The following is a 20,735-nucleotide window of genomic DNA, read 5'->3' as shown; positions in this document are numbered from 1 at the left end:
TTTCACCCAAAATCGATATTTTCAAATTTAAGATATAAAAAATTTCCTAAAAATTAGCAAAACATCAACAATATTATGAGAAATCATGCAGGACGATGGATTTAAATACTATTAATTTTTTAAATTATTTTATCGTAGAAATTTATTTAGAGATTTACGTTAAATAGTGATCAATTTGCCCCCGGATTACAGTACATTGGTTCGTTTCGTTGTTACAATTTCCAGTAGCGGAGATGCATTCTTGGATGGCGTATATCGAATATTCGGCTTCTTTACATTCTATTCCCTTTGAATTGTGACGTGTGAACATCTTTTCCGTCATCGAATATTTCCCGTGAGTCAAATCCCAACCAACAATTCTGAGCCACAAATAAGCATATCTTTCGAATATATGCTGAATAACAGTATACATTGCTCGAATTATGTGCTGAAAAAAGGTAATATGCATCAATACCTAGACGCGTTTTTGTTCAACTTTTGGCTCTGATATGCTCATTGAACATTGTATAAATATCAACGTTGTCTAACTTGATGCTTGTATAGCTGAAGACTTGCACCAAAATCGACACTTATTCGGCTTTTTGTATTTGCCTGAATAACTTGCATGCAATACATAATACATTTTAAATGTATAACCCAATAATTTTTAAAGTCTGTAGTTTTAAATAGCGTCAAAATATTTGAAATTCGTCAATAAATGGCAGGGCTATGATTTTTCAAACATAAGGTGATCCAAGAGACGTTTTTTAGTGGAACTGACAGCAATAAATCTCGAGTGTGTCAAAAATCAGAAATTCATATGAGAATAAACTGCCAGTTCTACCAACAATCAATACGAAACTAACGATTTTAAATTGGCTCACTACTTGACTAGCCTATTGGTCCCAAGAAAATCGACTAACGTACCCCATTCTAGTATAAATTCCAGTACTACACTATGTTCGTTTTGATTCGCTATAATAGTTTGACAGATAAAATGAGGGGTTAGTGGATTTTCCTATGTTTCGAGGGGTGAATCGATTAGCTTGGGACCGAAGAGAGTACCAGAGATGAGCCAAAAAGTTGAGCACGTTTCTTCGGGACCGAGGGGGGCGACACATCTAAATCTCAATTCTAGATGCTCAACAAATCTCACTCCAGCGAATCAAACTTCGAAAAATATTTTTTCATTTCTCGCATCTACTTGCATCGCGCTGCAAAAGTTGACCCATCGAGTGAAGCAGCTAGTAAAGCAGTGCATTTTGAAAGACGTCCATACTTTTACTTAGGCTGTGAACCATTTGCCGAGTTAAATTCAACTCGTGGTTAAAAGTGACATTTCGAAAGTTATTTCTTATGTTCGAAAATCCCCGTGCTGTCGATCGACCGGTTTTCGAGCCACAGTTGTCAAAATTTAACTTCTTGTCTGTCAGAAGTAACCACGCTCGGATAGCAGGGTTAATCGATAACTTTCCATCTGTCAAATTTTAACCAAAAGTTAAAAAAATCCGCCAAATGGTTCAGAGCCTTAGGCTGTGAACCATTTGCCGAGTTAAATTTAACTCGTGGTTAAAAGTGACATTTCGAAAGTTATTTTCTATGTTCGAAAATCCCCGTGCTGTCGATCGACCGGTTTTCGAGCCACGGTTGTCAAAATTTAACTTCTTGTCTGTCAGAAATAACCATGCTCGGATAGCAGGGTTAATCGATAACTTTTCATCTGTCAAATTTTAACCAAAAGTTAAAATAATCCACCAAATGGTTCAGAGCCTTAGAGGACTTTAGTTAGCAGATGTCGTTTTCCTTGTTCCTGCACTCAAAAAATTCCACACGTCTGATCGAAGTGTTCTCCATGTGTTCTACACGTTGATTTCTAGTGTTTCAAACTTTTCAATGTTGATAATCTTTCTCTATCAATTCAAGTGTATGAAGAATGCTACTGTCTAGACTACTGTTCAAAATAGTTGGATTTGATGTGTTTCGCAGTGAGATCGAACAAAGAAAACGGCAGCAGCACACCCCAACAGTCCAGGATCAAATCCCAAATCAAACATATTAAAAAAAGGCATGTGTAAGCTCTGCTCTCTGGCAGCTTTGTATACATATTAGTCGATTCAATTTTGGAGTCCGAGTTCTTGTTAAAATTCTCTTAGAGTTCTTCTCAAAACTCCCTTCGATTTTTTTTCTGAACTACCTCTTGAATTTATTCAGAAATCTTCTCAAAATTCCAATGGAATCTTCATCAAATTTTCTCTTAAAAGTTCTTGAAGTATTTTATCTTGAAAATATAGTCCAGTCTAGGGGTCTCGAAATTTTCTCTAGGTCCAGAATCTAATTTTTTCCCGGTTTTTGTCGAAATTGGGTTGTCTAACTCTAAATCTATTCGTTGACAGCTTGCTCCCATACAAAGTTTCACCAAGGGACGCTAAGATCGTGATTTTTGCTAATGAAATCGTACTTATTTAAAATAGTTCCAGTGAGCCAAAATTGATGATATTTTGGTTTTCGGTACCATTTTTAATGCAGATACTCATCCCCACAAGGTAACTCTAAGACCAGATGGTCCCGTAGAAACGTGCTCAACTTTTTGGCTCAGCTCTGGTACTCTCTTCGGTCCTAATCTAATCGATGCACCTCTCGAAACATAGGAAAATCCACGAACCCCTAATTTTATCTCTTAAACTTTCAAATCAAATCAAACATAGTGTAGTACTAGAATTTAGACTAGAATGGGTTACCTTAATCAATGTACTTGGGACCGATAGGCTAGTCCAGTGTGAGCCATTTTAAAATAGCAGTTAGTTTCCACCGCCCGGTTGCTTATACTTTATCTTTCGAACGAATCTGTTTAAGGGACGGGGGTAGATCACCTTTTCGTGGTACGTCACGGGATGTAAGATCTACCACCGATTCCTAGTTAGTAATAAAAGGATCACATCTTAGTCCTTGTTACTTTTTATGCCTTGTAGATAATGACAAGACTCGGCTTTGTCCACCGAGGATGACCTTGAAACAAGGAAAAATTGAGTTAGCTAGTCTTCATCTATGTGATTCCTAATCTTCTATTCGTTGTTCTGATGCATGGTCATTATCGGTGTCATTGCTTATTTTTGTTGCTAAGGAATCCAATTTTGACTGACAAAGGGGCGCGCCTTTGGAGGGTGTTCCAACACTCCGAAGGGTATAAATAGCGGGACCTTTCAATTAGAGTTGGATCCTTGCGATGAATGAGAGAATGGCAACTGTAAAAAAGATCGAATACTTCATCATTTCTCAATAGTGATGGAATAATACGACATGCACTAAACTAAGAACACGAGATATACTACAATAGATCAAATTACTGGTCGCAGTGGTGTTATGTCCCGAACAAAGGAAAAAAAAGGGACGGAAGCCTTAGTATAGTCCTTTTTGTATAATCGTCTCTATCTAGCACACGGAGATGATTGGATTGATTTTTTTCCACTAATGTGTTTCCCGTTTGCTCGCGTTTATTCGATTTAGATGATGCAGTAGTGTGTACCAATTAAACGTCAAAAAGCTCTCCAGCGAGCTCTATAGAGCTTTTTGACGTTTAATCGGCGCACACTACTGCACCATTTAAATCAAACGAGTGCGCGCAAGAGGGAAACAGATTAGTGGGAAAACAAACCATGCATTCATCCATATGTGCTAGATAGAGAAATACGATTAAACGTCAAAAAGGTCTACACACTTAATTTTTTTCGCCGAGATTCCAACAGCCGATTATTTCTGCAATTTGTTTTGCTGAGATTCAGTGAAACATATGCCGAGACTCAGCTAACAAATTACATTTTGCTGAGATATCAGCTAACAAACAGAGATATCAGCAAAAGTAAATGCCGAGGTAATCGGCTGTTGGAGATTTTACCGAGCTAGATTAAGTGTGTAGATAATTCTTGGGGGAGGGGGCCTAGATAATTCTGGAGGGGGGGCTAGATAATTCTGGAGGGGGCCTGGCACCCCCATTAGCTAAGCCAATGCTGATGGCTCGCCCATGGTCACCCGTAACATATCCGGATGAAGCCAGTGAGATTCTGACTACCTTTAATGCTCGTGATTTGAGTGGGCGAATATGATCCTGGACCTTGAACCTGCTAATGCACAGCCTCAAGTATGTGAAGACATCATTTTTCATATTTGATGGGCGATCCATTTACTATGTCACTCTAAATCAAGGAAAAATTAACCCCCTCCCCCCTTTCGTGAAGTTTTTCCAATACCCAATGCATGGTTTGTCACACAATTATAGCAACAATCAATACGAAACTAACGATTTTAAATTGGCTCACCACTTTAGTAGCCTATTGGTCCCAAGCAAACGATTAACGTACCCATTCTAGTTGAAATTCTATTACTACACTATGTTTGTTTTGATTCGCTATGAAAGTTTGACAGATAACATCAGGGGTGTGTGGATTCATGCAGAACATGCAGGGGTGAGTGAAATAGCTTGGGACTGCTTGGGACCGTTGTTCTGGTACTGAGTGAGCCAAAAATAATAATGATTTTCTTCGGGACCCAGTGGTCTTAGAGTTACCTCTATGATTATAGTCCCCCTCTTCTTAGAGCGTGGCATAATATGTGCATCACCCCTAATCAATGGTTTAAAAATAGTTTAAAATATGCATTATTGTCCATTGCATTCAGCTTCTGGCACGCCGTCATGTTGCAGTTTCGATCAATATTTTGTCGATATATTCTGGACGGCTGAAAAACTGAGTTTGGCTCTGGATATCGGTTTGTTTTTCTCCCGCTCTCTAAATGCGGTAACGTCAAAAACCATCCGAGAGAGTGCAAGCTTGGTCCATGTCAAGGATTACAGGTATGGCACTGTACATTACTCATCCCTTTTACTCTTCCGATAAACTTGATTTCAGTGAATGTGACGTCGAACTTACATTCCCATTCGCAATCGAGTTGATGAAGGAAATAAACGAGATGGCTAATGAGTCACACACTGCCAGACCTGTTCCCCTTGACATGGTGATGCAGTGGGAGAGGAAAGCAAACGGAACCCACAATCTCGCTCAGTGCAGAGAGGAAGCGCACGGCAAGCTTCCACCACCTCTCAGCAGCTGTCACTCGAACTCGAAACTCTTCTTTTTGATTGCAATGTAGTGTTGTAAATTCCGCATCTCGGGTGGTGGCGTAGATAGAATATTATATTTTTACGGCAAATTTGTCACCGTCGTCGCGGTTCTCGTGCGGACAACTGTGCGGGTGGTGAGCCCAAGAAGTGCGCGTTGGCTGGCTATTATTGCATTGCAAATCCCTTTGCGTGCCACGGAGATTCAAACAGTAAAGTCGTAAAGCCTACCGGATCGGTGACTGACAGGCAGGAGGTTTGTTTTTCCGCATTCGGTTCTCCAGCGCGGATTGCGAGAAGCAGCAGGAAGGATTACCTGCCCAGTGCGGGACGAGTGAAATATTTGCATTTTAACCACAAAGAGGCAAAGCTGGTACCGCCCTTAACACCCTCCCTCCGGAAGTGCCCCTCTGTGACGGTCGGCGGAATTTGTCACCGCTCTCTGCCTGGTAGACATCAGAGACAAAATTTGTTTCGTGTCTATTTTCGAAGAAAAATTTAGTTCGCGTACTGAATCTCGCCCATCGCAGCACACTGATCTCTATTGGGACGGTCGACGATCGACGGTATGCTCTCGTTGCGTTTTCAAGAGTGTTGATATTTTCACTCACTGAAGCACGGCTTGTGCAAACGGGGAAAACACTTGAATCAGCCCAGGTTCCGCTTGGTCCAATTAGGAACGGAAGTTACTTGGCCCAGTGGCCTCAGCTGTTTGCTTGTGCGTACCCAAACAAAGGAGCTTCCTTGAAGTTGGTTCAAGGAAATAAGCACAGTTTGTTTCGCCATCAGCTGAGCGACGAGCCCTCCCTCTGTCTCGGTGTGGGTAGTGAATGAGAAAAGAAGTTCGGCAACGGGCATCGACAGCGGGGAATGGAAGACGAGCTGGAAGATAAGATCCTCTATCAAACATTCTTCAAATCGCACATGAAGCTCCTGTCCAAGTTCGCAGTCGGCGTATCGCCACTCAACAGTTCGGTCGGTTACGTGTGGAAAGTGATGCGCGTCTACCTGCTTAAGCCGGAGGTTCTCATAGCCGGTTTGTTGATTTTCGTCTTTGTGCTCTATCTTCAAGCGAGCGAAGTATGGAGCCGAGGATTCATCGGGAAAATCAGCAACAGCTTTGGGTTCACCAAGGGACCCCGGTCCGGCAAGTTGGCCCTGCTGGCATCTGCGGCGGAGAAGCACAGCTGGGAGGACAAACGGGGTCACAGTGCGGTGTACGCCGTTCAGGGACGCCGGCCACGGATGGAAGATAGGTGAGTAAGATGTTTATTATATTATATTTTAAACTTGGACGTGTTGTTTGCGGGGAAAATTGTCAACAAAATCGTAGCTTCATTATCTGTTACTCGTTTTTAAATTACGATCTCTTCATTGATTTTTCTTTTGTCGGTGCGATAAGCTATTTTTAAAATTGGATAGCAGCATGCCTCTTGATCTCGGTGACGAAAGAATCGAGAACAATACGCTTGAATGATCCCAATAACTACTGCTTGATACGATACTTGATAAAGCTGCAATTAGTAGATTAGAAGTGTGTGCGCTGCAATGGCCATAAGCTTCCGCAATAGTTGGGTAACTCCCTTCTTGACTCGAGGGTAATAAACTTGGGTAAGAAGAAATCTCGAAAGAAGCTCACCACCAGGTGGTTCAAAGTACGAATGGGACAAGAAAGAGAAGAAATTGCCCACTCGCTTCAAGAAGACGTTCGTAGGTTTAAAATGTATGACGTAAATGTTATGTGTGCATGTATCATAAAAGAGGTTCCATTAGCCTCGTAAAAGGTGCTGTTTGAATATCGGTCATGTTCTGGACACCTCTTGGCATAGAGCAGCGCATTTTGTAGACTGTGTGTCAAGCTCACCGATCCGCCTGATGGGATACGTGGAGCACGATCTAAAAATCGAAGTTGTTTGACATACAATAAACCTACACTATAACATCAAAGTTTGCATTTTCAAGAGTTTCGATTCCGAGTATTTGATAACATTACTGATCTGGAGCCTGATAATCAGAATGACGCCATGAAAGGTTCATCTAAGCATAAAGCACATACTTTCTCTGTACAAATTTAATTTGCGTGATTCAGCCACTGATGTAGCATTTTTTTATCATTCCTCGTAGCGTATTTTACTATACCTGATACATGACCGGTCACAAATTTTGTAGAACTTCCTCATCTATCCACTAAAATGCTACATAATTTATTCATGGTCAACGGCCCATTAGCCTGAAAAACACTCCAAAAGATGATGCCAAGCATAAGATTTAACCATAATTTCGCTCCGTTTGGAACTGAATTCCATTTCAACCAGTAATATGATCTATTGTAGTAAAGACTTGCCCGTACTAGACTGCCCATAGGTGGTGAGAATTGGAAACACTAATTTGAATCCGATCGTGAAGCAAGACATATCGCTCCGATTTGATCGGAATGTTTTAAACAAAAAATGATGATATGCAAATTTTGAAGTAAATGTTTTGGTAGGGATTCCCGCGTTGCGTAATACTTTGAGATGAAACTGACAAAACTAGATAAACATTTCAATAGGTCCTATCTGCATTGATCGATTCTCTTATTCCTACACTTATTTCTTTACTCATCGCTGAGTTCCTGCACTTTTGGCGATTATGAGTGAACTAAGCTCAGATTTGGGTTGTTCTCATTCGCCGTGTATCAAATTCGTTCGAAGCATTTACCTTTGAGCGGCAGATGACGCGATTGTACCTGTCTCATACCGTTCGTATGAGAAAATGGAAGAGTTGCCAGTCTTCTTGATTTGTTGTCTTCGGTAATACGCAAATACCATGATTTTCATTGTTGTGAACCATGAATTTCGTTGTGATTTTATGGTAATGGACAAAAATGTGCAATATTTTGACAGAAAATATCATGGTTACAATGACAATGAAAATCATTGAATTTTTATTGGATTTTTTTACGGGAAAGAAAACGAAAAAAAGGTGTGGACCTCCCGCACCAAACGCTTTCAACTACAATTCAATAGCTGCGCAAATGTAAATCGTAAATTAACTTAACTGAGTTTCCAGTTAGCAATATTTGGGTTGATTTATAATTCTAGCGTTTAGAATCATAAGAGCCTAACTGAGATGATCGATTCTCATCATCGATTTTCTCTTCGCATTACCACAGTCAAGTGAACCAATTTGCCGAAATTATTCCAATACAGTCTAATAGAAGGTTGTAATAACTAGCAACAAGAACATCAAACTCACAGAGAAATGTTAATCCAGATGAGCTATTAACTGAAGAGAAGATCGATTAAGAGAATCGATCATGCTTATGATTCTGAACGCTAGAATAGGCGATTGGATTGTAAATGTAAACTAAGCGATTGTTCCAGTCTCTGGCGGTGAATAGTGGAACTTTCAAATGAGTGATGAGGGTGAAAATTTTCACCGTGAAGCATAGGAAGTAGAGCTTCTATCCCGGGATGTCCCGGGATGAAAATCCCGGGATTGTTACATTTCCCGGGATTCCCGAATCCCGGGAAATTAATTTTAAAATCCCGGGATCGCGTGTACCCCGGGATTTTTTAATTTGAGACTCTTTTACCACTTTAAATCTTTCTTGGAATATCTGTAGCAGAATTTGAATCCTGAACTTTCACATCTTATGAAATATATCTCTTCCTTCGTTTGCCATTCATTCTGATTTTTCAAAAGAATTGCACACAGACATCACTTTTTGTATTTGATCGTTGTACAAGAAGCACTCGTGAAAAATAGGATCGAGCAGTGAAACAAACCGTGAACATTTTGATTCAATCAGGTTGAGTGCCGTGAGATGTCCATCATTGATAGTTGATTGAAAACCATTGAAATGCATTGTTAAGATGGTTGAAAGTACGTAGTACTAGTCTCAACTGATGAAAAGACTCAGTATTTGCAGTTTTTAGAGTCCTTCCTTAGATTAGCGAGCGGAAGCTTGTAAAATGCTTACTCCTTCTGGACGAACTTCTATATATCTCCGACTTCTATCTTGGCTTCCATAGCTCTCCCTGGCTGTCATTCGTTACGTTGAAAGGTATGCATTATGGGCAAGATTGGCCCACATTTATATGGAGGAAATTTTTAACATTTTATTCAACGGGCCAACCCCTAGATTTGTGCCATTAGGTGAGAAAACCACTATTTGAAAATTTCAGCTCATTCGGATGCAACACGAGCTGGCGCTTTTGATTTAAAATTTATATGGGGATATTGGTTGAAATGTATGGAGAAATAACATTTCTTCACTCCCTCGTGCATAGCAGCATTTGGTTCAGCAAATTCGATTAAGCTCAGAATTTCAGCACAAGTAGCTTAAACTATAAGAAACAACTTTCCTGAAGACAGTATCATGATTCAAGTTAGTATTATCGATATATTCATTCTTGAATTTATATGTGCATTTTGTTCGTATATGTATGTATGTATGTATGTAAGGTAGCCACCATCCCTTCAAAGATTTTGTCTTGTATGCAGCTCCACTTAACAGCAAGATCAATTTGAGCTACCGATCTGAATTCACAATATCGCTGTATGAAGGGCCAAAAACGGAGGTGCGGACCTGTAAGCAGAGACACTTACGCGAAATCCACGGGAATTTAAGAATCTCCTTCCAACGATACGATCCAACAAATCGGATAACGCAATTCGCAATACTTATTAAGCTTTCTACAGGATGGTTTGTAAAGAAGGGCGCGTCAATCTCACTGAAACTGTTGGAGTAGAATTCACACCACCACAATCGAATCGGTAGGATACAGAAAATGATAGGGTTTATTCCCTCCTAGACTCCGGTTGTCATACCACTCCAATCGTCCAGTTCCAGGTCAAATGATACCCTGATGCTCCCTCCCAACCCAGTATTTATTTATGTAATGAAAATATATGTAATAGAGAAATGAAATATATCAGAACATTAAATATGAAATAATGAATATAAATTTATCTATATAGATGAAATAGTTGATATTCTGCAATGAAAATAATAATTATTTTACATATAATAAGATGCAGCTCTATGTTTCTTCAGCTCACAATATCAAGTGGATGTAACACTGAAATTTCAAGGTTATATTAAGCAAATATACATTTTATCTCTAATTACTAATAATGTAAGCATGTAAATGTAAAGTGTAAAGTGTGATGTATAACTAACATAAGTAACAATAAAATGGGATTACGAGAAAATAAAGGAAAGATCTCACCCGATATGTAGCAAAGGAATCCATGACATCACGATGATTTCGAAGAACTCCAATAGTTATGCTGGCGCTACTTCTTCAACCGGTGTTAAAAACAGCACTCTCGCCTTTCGGTTCTCACACAGCAGCGCAAACCCCATCAACCACGAAATACACTCTAGCTGCTCCAACTAGAGGGATCTCAGCAGAGAAAAAAAGGATTGCATCCACTTTCCATCACCAATCACTCGCGACACCAGCTCCTCATCGGCCGAATCAACTCGCGACCAACGCCGAAATCAGAACCAAAATCTCCAGCGACCGAAAACCCACGCGTCTAACAGCGGCCACGGCACACTTCGATTGCATTTCTGAAACACAACCTCAACGCACAAACACGACGATGACAACATTCGTCCGGAAGGCGGAACGCCAGCACGCACAAACAAAGGGAAGAAAAAAATGCACACACAGAAGCAGAACACGGCACGGCTGAACTGCTAACGTTGCAAGCCAAACGCGAACTGCGATGTGCATTTTGTTCGTATATTGCGACAAAATACAGGCAGCTTATAAAACGTATCAACTAGATTACAACTAAAAAATAAAAGTTTATATTTTCAACAGGCCAACATCCTGGCTCGGGTCAGTAGGTGAGATAACCACACTCTGAATGTTTCAGCTCTTTTTGACGTTACACGGACTGGCGCTTTTGGTTTAGTGTTCATATAGGAGATTTGGTTGAAATTTTCATATACAAAATGCTCATATACATTCAAAAGCGAATAGCTCAATAAAACTAACTGGATTAGTGATGCAATCTTCAGCAAGGTTGTTACTCATTGTTTAAACTACAAGTTTTGAAAATCTGAATCAAATTGAGAATAAGCAAACTTTTTTTATGATCGATAGAGTGTAGGAGAGTCATTTTTCCATGTATTTTAACCAAATTCCCCATACAAAATTCAAACTAAAAGCGCCAGCTAATCTTAAAACCAAATGTGCTGAAACTTTCCGATAATGGTTTTCTCACCCAAAGGCACAAATATAGAGGTTGGCCCTTGGAAAATTAGAACTTTTATTTCTGTGGGCCAGTCTAATGCATTACCTTTACCCTTTAGTATGTAATCTATGTAATCCTAAAGCACGGCAAAATTTTTTTACAAATACATTCATGAGAGAAATTATCCACCATAATCATCATGATCTGCAAGGACTATTGTGAAATATGGCTGAAAAACATAATATCACGTCCCATTAGGGAACTTCTTAGATGTCAAGAGACATTTATTTGATTTCAGAGAACTTCATAGAAGTTCATGGAACTTCGTAAAAGTTCAGGGACCATCATCGATTTTCAGGATACTTCGTAGAATGTTAAACCACTTCGTGGACGATGATTACGGAACATCGCATGAATTATTTGAAATTCGTTCAAGTTCAGCAAGCTGGGCAAACAGTTAGTTGTACCTATCGAAAAATTAAAAAAATGTAAGCTATGGAAAAATCTTTGAAGTACTGGGAACTTCGAAGAAGTTGACGAAAAATCCCAGGATTTCGTAGAATATTCTACATATTCAGGGAACTTTATGAAGGCTTTGAGTACATGGAACTGAGTTTAAGTTCAAGAAACTTCTTGAAAGTACACGAATCTTCGTATAACTGATATTCACGGATTTGTGATGATATCTCAGGATAGTATTCAAGACTTTCCAACTTAATCAAGTAATGTTCTGAAGATATGCAAGTGTTCAAAAATTCAAAAAACGACGTTTAGACATCCTTCCCAGACGGAAGTTTGATTAGAGAGTATTTAAAGGATATACAGCCGGTCGGAGATTTAAAGACCTCTGGATATTTTTCAAGACATCAGGTCGATCAATTACACTAGTTTACAAAACAACATAAAAAGTGTGAACCTTAGTGGTTGACCAACGTTTCTAATGCAAAATCCTACGCTGAATTCAATGCCGTGGTCAGAAAAAATTAAAGTAGAGCCACTTTTGAGATATACAAAAATTTTGAATTTTGGACAAAAGTACGATTACTAAAATGTCAATATCTTTGGAACTAGTGCACCAATTTTAAATCTTTTTTTATGAAAGTGAAGCTAAATAAATTTGCTCTCGTTCACTAGAATAATATGTCTTAATTAAAAATTTTATTTTGAAGTCATTTAAAAATTTACAGCATTTATTTTTTATTTTTCCTGCGAATTTTCCATAAAAATCTTGTTTTAATCAACATTTTTAATGGGATAAAAAGATTCAAAAAATTATTCCATAATTTATTCTTAAAGTCCATTAAAAACCGGAGAAAATGAGCCTTTAATGGATGAAATCGGTTGGAAATTGTCGAAGTTATGACATTTTTTGTAAAATCATGGAAATTGAATGTTCCAAGATTGGCCGTTGTCCCGCTCCTAGGTTCATGCACCACTTCCAGTAAGCCTTTCTGCGGACGTGTACGCATACGGTGCATTTCACTAACACTACCAGCTATCACGCAAAATTAAATGAGATATTTTCAACAATATAATTTACGCTAGTGTTTGTGAGACCGCTCGGCGAGAACCTAACGCAAGCAACTCAATTTGACAGCTTTCTTTCTTTAACATTGCTTAACGATGTATACGACAAAACGTGAATTCAAGTGTAAAAATGATCCTCAAAAGTTTTGTTACGCGTGTGGCAACTATATATTTACAAAATCGGTCAATTTCACTGCTTCGTTGCAAACTGCATACAGGCTTTATTTTAAAATTGATCCTGGAGACTTTGACGAACCGTGGATTCCAAAAGTATTATGTAGTTCGTGCAAAACGTGCTTGGCTAGGTGGATGTCAGGCGCAAGGTAAATTGATTTTTTGAATAACTTTCATATAAACAATTTATGTACAGCATGGTAGTGCTTTGTTCTTTCCTGATCGACATTATCTTACTTCATCTATTTTTGATAAGTGTTAATGTCTTACTTACTAACTCACTTATTTGTTATCTGTCAGTCGCTATTTGTCCTTTGACATGCCCACCATATGGCGTCGACCGTTTTGTCATGCAACGGATTGTTATTTCTGCTTGACAAAAGTTAAGCAACAAGGACGTCACAAAACAGTTGAGTATCCACAAGTGGCTTCTATGACAAAACCTATTCCACATTCAAGTTCGGTCCCGTATCCTGTTTATCCAAAGCGGAAACGAGCGCCCTCTGTTGAATCGACCGTTACAAAAAAGTGAGGAGGAATTCAAGGAGGAATGCGAGGAAGACTTCGAGGTGGAATTGGAAAGAAACCCAAAATTGTTTACACAATCCGAATTTAATGATTTGGTGCGAGATCTCGACTTATCGAAGGAGATATCCGAATTGCTGGCGTCACGCTTGAAAGAACACAACATGCTGAGCAAGGAGGTCAAAATTTCTTGTCACAGGAATCGTCACAAGAAATTTGACAAATATTATTCTACAAAGGACAAGGCATGTTTTTGCCATGACGTAAACGGCTTGTTTGAAGAGTTTGGTGAGCCATATGATCCAGCTGAATGGCGTTTATTCATCGATAGCAGCAAGTTGAGCTTGAAAGCCGTTTTACTGCATCAAGGGAATGAGAAACCTTCTATTCCATTAGCTCATGCCGTTAATATGAAGGAAACGTATGAATCAATGGCTCTATTGCTCAATTTGATAAATTACAATCAACACAATTGGAAAATTTGTTCCGATCTTAAAGTGGTTGCCATGTTGACTGGATTGCAACAGGGATACACAAAATATATGTGTTTTTTGTGTAAATGGGACAGTCGAGCTCGTAAGGAACACTACGTCCGAAAAGATTGGCCAAAACGGGATAATTTCACAATTGGTAAAGACAACGTTAAAAGTGATCCTCTTGCGGTAAAAGAACGCATAAAACTTCCACCACTACATATAAAACTTGGGCTATTCAAAAATTTCGTCAAAGCGTTGCAAAAAGAAGGGCCGGCATTCCAGTACTTGAAATCAGTATTTCCAAATTTATCTGACGCAAAGATAAAGGAAGGTGTATTTGTTGGCCCACAGATCAAAAAACTGTTCAATGATTCCGCATTCAATACAGTTTTGACACCAGATGAGGAAGAAGCGTGGAAATCGTTCCAGCGTGTTGTCACAACCTTTTTAGGAAATTTCAGAAGCCCAGATTATGAGGAAGCCGTCGATGAATTGCTCAAAAATTATGAGAAAATAGGTATAAATCAAAAATATTGTGTTTGTTACATATAATTAATTTCAAATCCTTTTATTTCACTGAACACAGGTGTGAATATGTCTTTGAAGATACATTTCCTACATTCTCACATGGATTTTTTCCCGGAAAATCTTGGTGACGAGAGTGATGAGCACGGCGAACGTTTTCACCAACAAATGAAGATGATGGAACGTCGTTACCAAGGGTTTTGGGATGAAGCAATGATGGGTGACTATTGTTGGTTTCTGATTCGAGAAACAAGTTCAAAACATCGAAGACAAAGTCATTCGATTCTCAATCATTTTTAATAAAACCTAAATAAATTTCTTTTGTATCAACTCGGTTTTAAATCCTGATATGCCTTAATCAAATTGATATGTAGAGAAAAGAATCTCCCATGAAAACTTTACATGCGATTTGAATGCTTACAACGACACCTAGAAAACGAACTCTAAAGCTGTTGTATTTCAGCAACATTTTTAAGTGTTTTACAAAAATGCTCATAACTTCGACAATTTCCAACCGATTTCATCCATTAAAGGCTCATTTTCTCCGGTTTTGAATGGACTTTAAGAATAAATTATAGAATGATTTTTTGAATCCCATTAAAAATGTTAATTAAGACATAATATTCTAGTGAACGATAGCAAATTTATTTAGCTTCACTTTCATAAAAAAAAAAGATTTAAAATTGGTGCACTAGTTCCAAAGATATTGACATTTTAGTAATCGTACTTTTGTCCAAAATTCAAAAAATCAAAATTTTTGTATATCTCAAAAATGGCTCTACTTTATTTTTTTCTGACCACGGCATTGAATTCAGCGTAGGATTTTGCATTGGAAATGATCATCACCTTACCGAGTTCAAAAATGCTGTAAACTAGTGTTATTATTCTTAAGATTTTCAACTGTTCTTAAAATTCAAATAACGTTTCTAGATAGTCTCTCAAGATTACTGGTTGGTCAGATATTAGTAAATTCAGATTGATAAGAAAATCTGAAGATCTTAAACTGGTCAAACATTCAATTGGCTCTCTCAAGATAACAGATCGAAGATTTCAATAAAGTCCTATGGATATTTTTCAAGGCTTCAGATTGGTCAAGTATTATTGTGAAGATATTCTCCCAAAACTGAACGTTGATCAGGAAGTATTCAAAAGATCTCCAGCTAATCGAATATTTCCGTAAAGTCCTGTGAATATTCAATTGGATCAAGTTTTATTCTGAAATATCCGATTTTGGCTACATTATTCATATTCAACATATTCAGGAAGAAGCTTAAAATATGAAATCAAAACTTCATTCATTTAACAAAAAATCATCATATGCCAGCTTACAATTAAAAAAAAAAAATCCATCGGAAGTCTGCTTCAGCTTCCGCATGTCTTGAAACAACTTCACGTAAAGGGTGATACGGTCAAAATTTGGTCAATATCAACTTGACGTATTTCTTTCAATTTTGCATTTAAAAATCCTGAACACCCCTCATTTTGAAGGTGTGTGTGTGTAGAATGTTGCTCCTATTTTGATTTTGGAATTCACTCTTCAGTTGTCAAAATGCCGTCCAAGCAAGAAGAGCAGCGTATCAAAATTTTGCTCGCGCATCGCGAAAATCCGAGCTACTCGCACGCAAAGTTGGCAAAATCGCTAAAAGTTGCCAAATCAACCGTTACAAATGTAATTAAAGTGTTTGGGGAACGTTTGTCGACAGCCAGGAAGTCTGGATCGGGGGGAAATCGAAAACCGGAAGCCGCTGAGACGACAAAGAGAGTTGCCGGTAGTTTCAAGCGAAACCCTAACCTCTCTCTCCGAGATGCCGCAAATAAGCTGGGTGTATCGTCTACAACCGTGCATCGAGCCAAAAAACGAGCCGGACTATCGACTTACAAGAAGGTAGTGACTCCAAATCGCGATGATAAACAAAATACGACGGCCAAAGCGCGATCCCGGAGGCTGTACACGACGATGCTGACGAAGTTTGACTGCGTGGTAATGGACGACGAAACCTGCGTCAAAGCCGACTACAAGCAGCTTCCGGGACAGGAGTTTTATACGGCAAAAGGAAGGGGAAAGGTAGCAGATGTTTTCAAGCACATGAAACTGTCAAAGTTCGCAAAGAAATATCTGGTTTGGCAAGCCATCTGTACCTGTGGCTTGAAAAGCAGCATTTTCATAGCTTCCGGGACTGTCAACCAAGAAATCTACGTGAAAGAGTGTTTGAATAAACGTCTGCTGCCTTTCCTGAAGAAACACGGTTGTTCCGTACTGTTTTGGCCGGATTTGGCATCTTGCCATTACGGTAAAAAGGCCATGGATTGGTACGCCGCCAACAACGTGCAGGTGGTTCCCAAGGACAAGAACCCTCCCAACACGCCAGAGCTCCGCCCAATTGAGAAATACTGGGCTATTGTCAAGCGGAACCTAAAGAAGACCAAAAAAACTGCTAAGGGCGAGCAGCAGTTCAAGGCAAACTGGCTTTCTGCGGCGAAGAAGGTGGACAAGGTGGCTGTACAAAATCTGATGGCAGGGGTCAAGCGTAAGGCCCGGCAATTCGGATTTGGAAAAGCGGAAGCCTAACTGAATATTTTTCCTGAATTTTATACTAATTGAACTTGAAAAAGAAATTTAATTTGATTTTTTAAATAAACGATATCACCGATTTACACGCGTTTTCCCTTGACCAAATTTTGACCGTATCACCCTTTACCATGAAATGTCTTCAAAATGTCTGCATGAAAAAAAATACCTTCACAGGATTTTAAATGTCTTTCAAATGAAGATATGTCGTTAAATCTGGTGTGCCTAGTATTGAAAAAAAAACTCATTCTTCTAACGAGATGACATGACATTTCAGAACATCGTTAAAAGAAATTAGAAACATACGAATATTAAAACAATTTACTATCTTTATTGACTTCCCGGGATCCCGGGATATCAAACAAATATTTCCCGAATCCCGGGATGGTGGAAACCACCGGGAAATGGAAGCTCTAATAGCACAAACGAAGTGACAGACGGAGCGGCTCGAAAACTTTGGTGACTAACCTGCTATTGCAATTTTTCAGTGTACCACATGGCAACACCACTACTACTGGATTGTACCACATGGCAACACTACTACTGAATTGAACTAGCATTTTCACCATAAGTACTAGAATGTTTTGGTTCTATCTCTTTCACTCTACTCAAAACTGAAATGCATAAAAAAAATGACAAAATGATACGCACTCTTTGCACACTGTCAAAGAATCATTGTACACAAAATCAACTTTGTTCAAATCAAAACAAAAAAACTAACCCATCTGGTGGATGATGGCACAAGCTTCCAAGAAAATTCTATTACAGTGAACCACATTATTTAAATGAATTTCTTCACCAGTTAGTCGTCTGTCACTTCGTTTGTGCTAATAGGCTCTTTTCATGCACCATCAATGTAGAGTGCGCTAGCCGATTTTGAAAGGAAATGTCATCCAATCCATTTGTTTACATCATAATGACGATTTTCAAAACTCAAAACAATGTACATTTTATTGTACAACTTGTAAATTTCCATCGGGAGTGGTCGTATTTTTCGATTATCTACAGATCTGAACTGATTTACAGCTGAAATAACCACACATTAAAAATCCGGAAGATCATAACCGCTGGGACAATTTAATAAATCTTAATTTTTCTTATCAAAAATATATGGAAGCACCAGCCGGATCACTGCAAACCCGATACAGAAAACAAAATATTCCACGTGGATGATGATTTCAAGCACCTGCGGTGGATAAATTAATCAGGAAGGTGAAAATATTGTCCTCCTCCTATGCTTCACGGTGAAAACTTCCACCGTCATCACTCTTTTGAGGGTTCCCCTATTAACCGCCAGAGGCTGAAACGATCGCTTAGTTTCTTTTGGATTCGCCTATAGGAAGAGGAAAATATTTTCACCTTTCCTGATTAATTTATTCACCCCAGGTGCGTGAAATCATCAGCCACGTGGAATATTTTGTTTGCTGTATCGGGTTTGCAGTGATCTGGCTGGTGCTTCCATATATTTTTGATGATAAAAATTAAGATTTATAAAATTGTCCCAGCGGTTATGATCTTCCGGATTTTAAATGTGTGGTTATTTCAGGTGTAAATTAGTTCAAATCTGTAAATAATCGAAAAACAAGACCACTCCCGATAGCAAGATGTGCAACAAAAAAAAATGCATTATTTTGAGATTTGAAAAAGAACTTTGAGTGAATTCAAAAGTTTTCTAGCACTAATACTTACAATTTACCCAAAGCACTGCACTAATACTTGTGCATTTCACAAACGTCAGATAAGTGTATTAGGTTCTGCAGCGTGACGTCACGAACGAACTCAGTGTTAATCGGCTGAACCTTTTTGACAGTTCAGTGGTACTGTTTACAAGCACTTGGTCGTTTTTTCGAAAAAAAAATTCTAAAATTTCCGAATTTTAACTTGAAAATTGTCGAGGAACAGCGCATTGCAAGGATGTTGCTCGTGAACATTGCAGAAATGTGGTTTACAACTCATTGCAGTCTGAAAAATTATCGAGAAAATCCACTCAAGAAAAAATCGGCTAAGTCCACGTAAACGCAGTACCACTAAACTGTCATCAGATTGAGGTTAACCCCGACAGTGCAAAACCTAATAGAAACTAAGCGACCGTTTCAGCCTCTGGTGGTGAATAGGGGAACCATCAAAAGAGTGATAAGGGCTGAAATTTTCGCCGTGAAGCATAGGAAGTGGAAAATGTTTTTAACCTTTCTGATTAATTTATCCATCGCCGGTGCTTGATATCATTATCCACATAGAATATTTTGTTTTCTGTATCGATTTTACAGCGATCCGGCTAGTGCTTTCAGATATTTTTGTTAAGAATAGTGAAGATTTATATAACTACCCCAGTGGTTATGATCTTCCGGATTTTTAATGTGGTGTTATTTTAGCTGTAAATCCGTTCAAATAAATGAAAAATAATAAAATAAGACCCCTCCCCATGGAAATATGGGAGATTTGCATAAAAATCTGCGATAATTTGAGCAGTAAAAATTGTAATTTTGATGTAAACAAACGGTCTCATAATCACCTAGCGTACTCTACATTGGTGGTGGATAGAAAAAGCCTATTGCAGATTAATTTGGACCATAAACTTTTTATAGAAACTAAGCGCTCGATTCAGCCTCTGATGGTGAATAGGACAACGTCAAAAAGAATGCTGTGAGCAGAAATTATTGCTGTTACACATAGGAAGCGGAACACTTTTTCACTTTTCCTGATAAATTGATTCATCTGAGATGCTCCAAACTTGATCTACAGTTGAAAAATTTAATTCTGTATCGTTTTTGCAAGGATTCTGCTGGTGTTCAAGAATATTTTTGTTGAGAAAAATGGAAAATTACAATAGTGCCTTAGTGGTTATGATCTTCCGAATTTCTTGTGTGTGAATAGTTTAGGTACAAATCAGTTCAGATCTGTGTAAAATCGTAAAATAAGGCAATTACCAATGGAAATTGACAAGCTGTTCAATGTTGTTAAAAGTTATTATTCTATTGTAAACAAACGGTTTGGTTGACGTTTCCTCTCGAACTTGCCTGGCACCCTCTGATTGATTTTAATTTATTTTATTTTCCAACACTGGAGTGACTCCCGTGTAAACTCAAACATAAATTACATGAGGAAATCTCTGAGCTGACATGTCCTGTCCAAGCTCAACACTAGTGCCCATCTGGGTACTGCGGACTCATAGTACGTTCAGACTATGGCAAATTTTCACCGGAAATCGTAGGTATGACTTTTGATATCAAGTTAGTCTATTTTACATGATATCAGCTAAATTCTGAGCGTACTATCACCTTAGAGGTAACTCTAAGACTAGTAGGTCCCGAAAAAACGTGCTCAACTTTTTCGCTCAGCTCTGGTACTATCTAGTCCCAAGCTAGTCGATTCACCTCTCGAAATATAGGAAAATCCAATAACCCCTTATTTTAGCTGTCAAAATTTCATAGCAAATCAAAACAAACATTGTGTAGTACTAGAATTTTGACTAGAATGGGGTACGTTAATCGTTTGCTTGGGACCAATAGGCTAGTCAAGTAGTGAGCCAATTTAAAATCATTAGTTTCATATTGATTGTTGCTATCACTCTATATTGCGAAATTGCGATCGCTAAGCTTGATAGGCTAGGGATCGGTGGAAATCTTTTGAGATAGTTTCGTTCATACCTCACGGA

The 20,735-nt window shown here is 38.6% G+C and overlaps 1 protein-coding gene across 2 annotated transcripts in view; it reads left to right on the top strand.

The window, feature by feature from the left end:
• Positions 1–20,735, top strand: part of LOC135707696 (protein phosphatase 1L) — a 128,179-nt gene that overhangs the window by 90,182 nt on the left and 17,262 nt on the right. Inside the window, exon 2 of one of the 2 annotated variants that reach the window (XM_065229573.1) lies at positions 6,162–6,345. In XM_065229573.1, the coding sequence (XP_065085645.1) occupies positions 6,162–6,345 (184 nt within the window). Of the gene's footprint in view, positions 1–5,373; positions 6,346–20,735 lie in introns of those variants that run through there. The other variant, XM_065229572.1, reaches the window with a different exon arrangement.

This window comes from Ochlerotatus camptorhynchus, unplaced genomic scaffold (genome assembly GCF_037179485.1).
Source record: "Ochlerotatus camptorhynchus isolate MF236.1 unplaced genomic scaffold, CSIRO-AGI_Acam_v1.1 ptg000316l, whole genome shotgun sequence".
NCBI classification, from domain to species: Eukaryota; Metazoa; Arthropoda; class Insecta; order Diptera; family Culicidae; genus Ochlerotatus; species Ochlerotatus camptorhynchus.
This window is presented reverse-complemented; position numbering and strand designations above follow the sequence as displayed.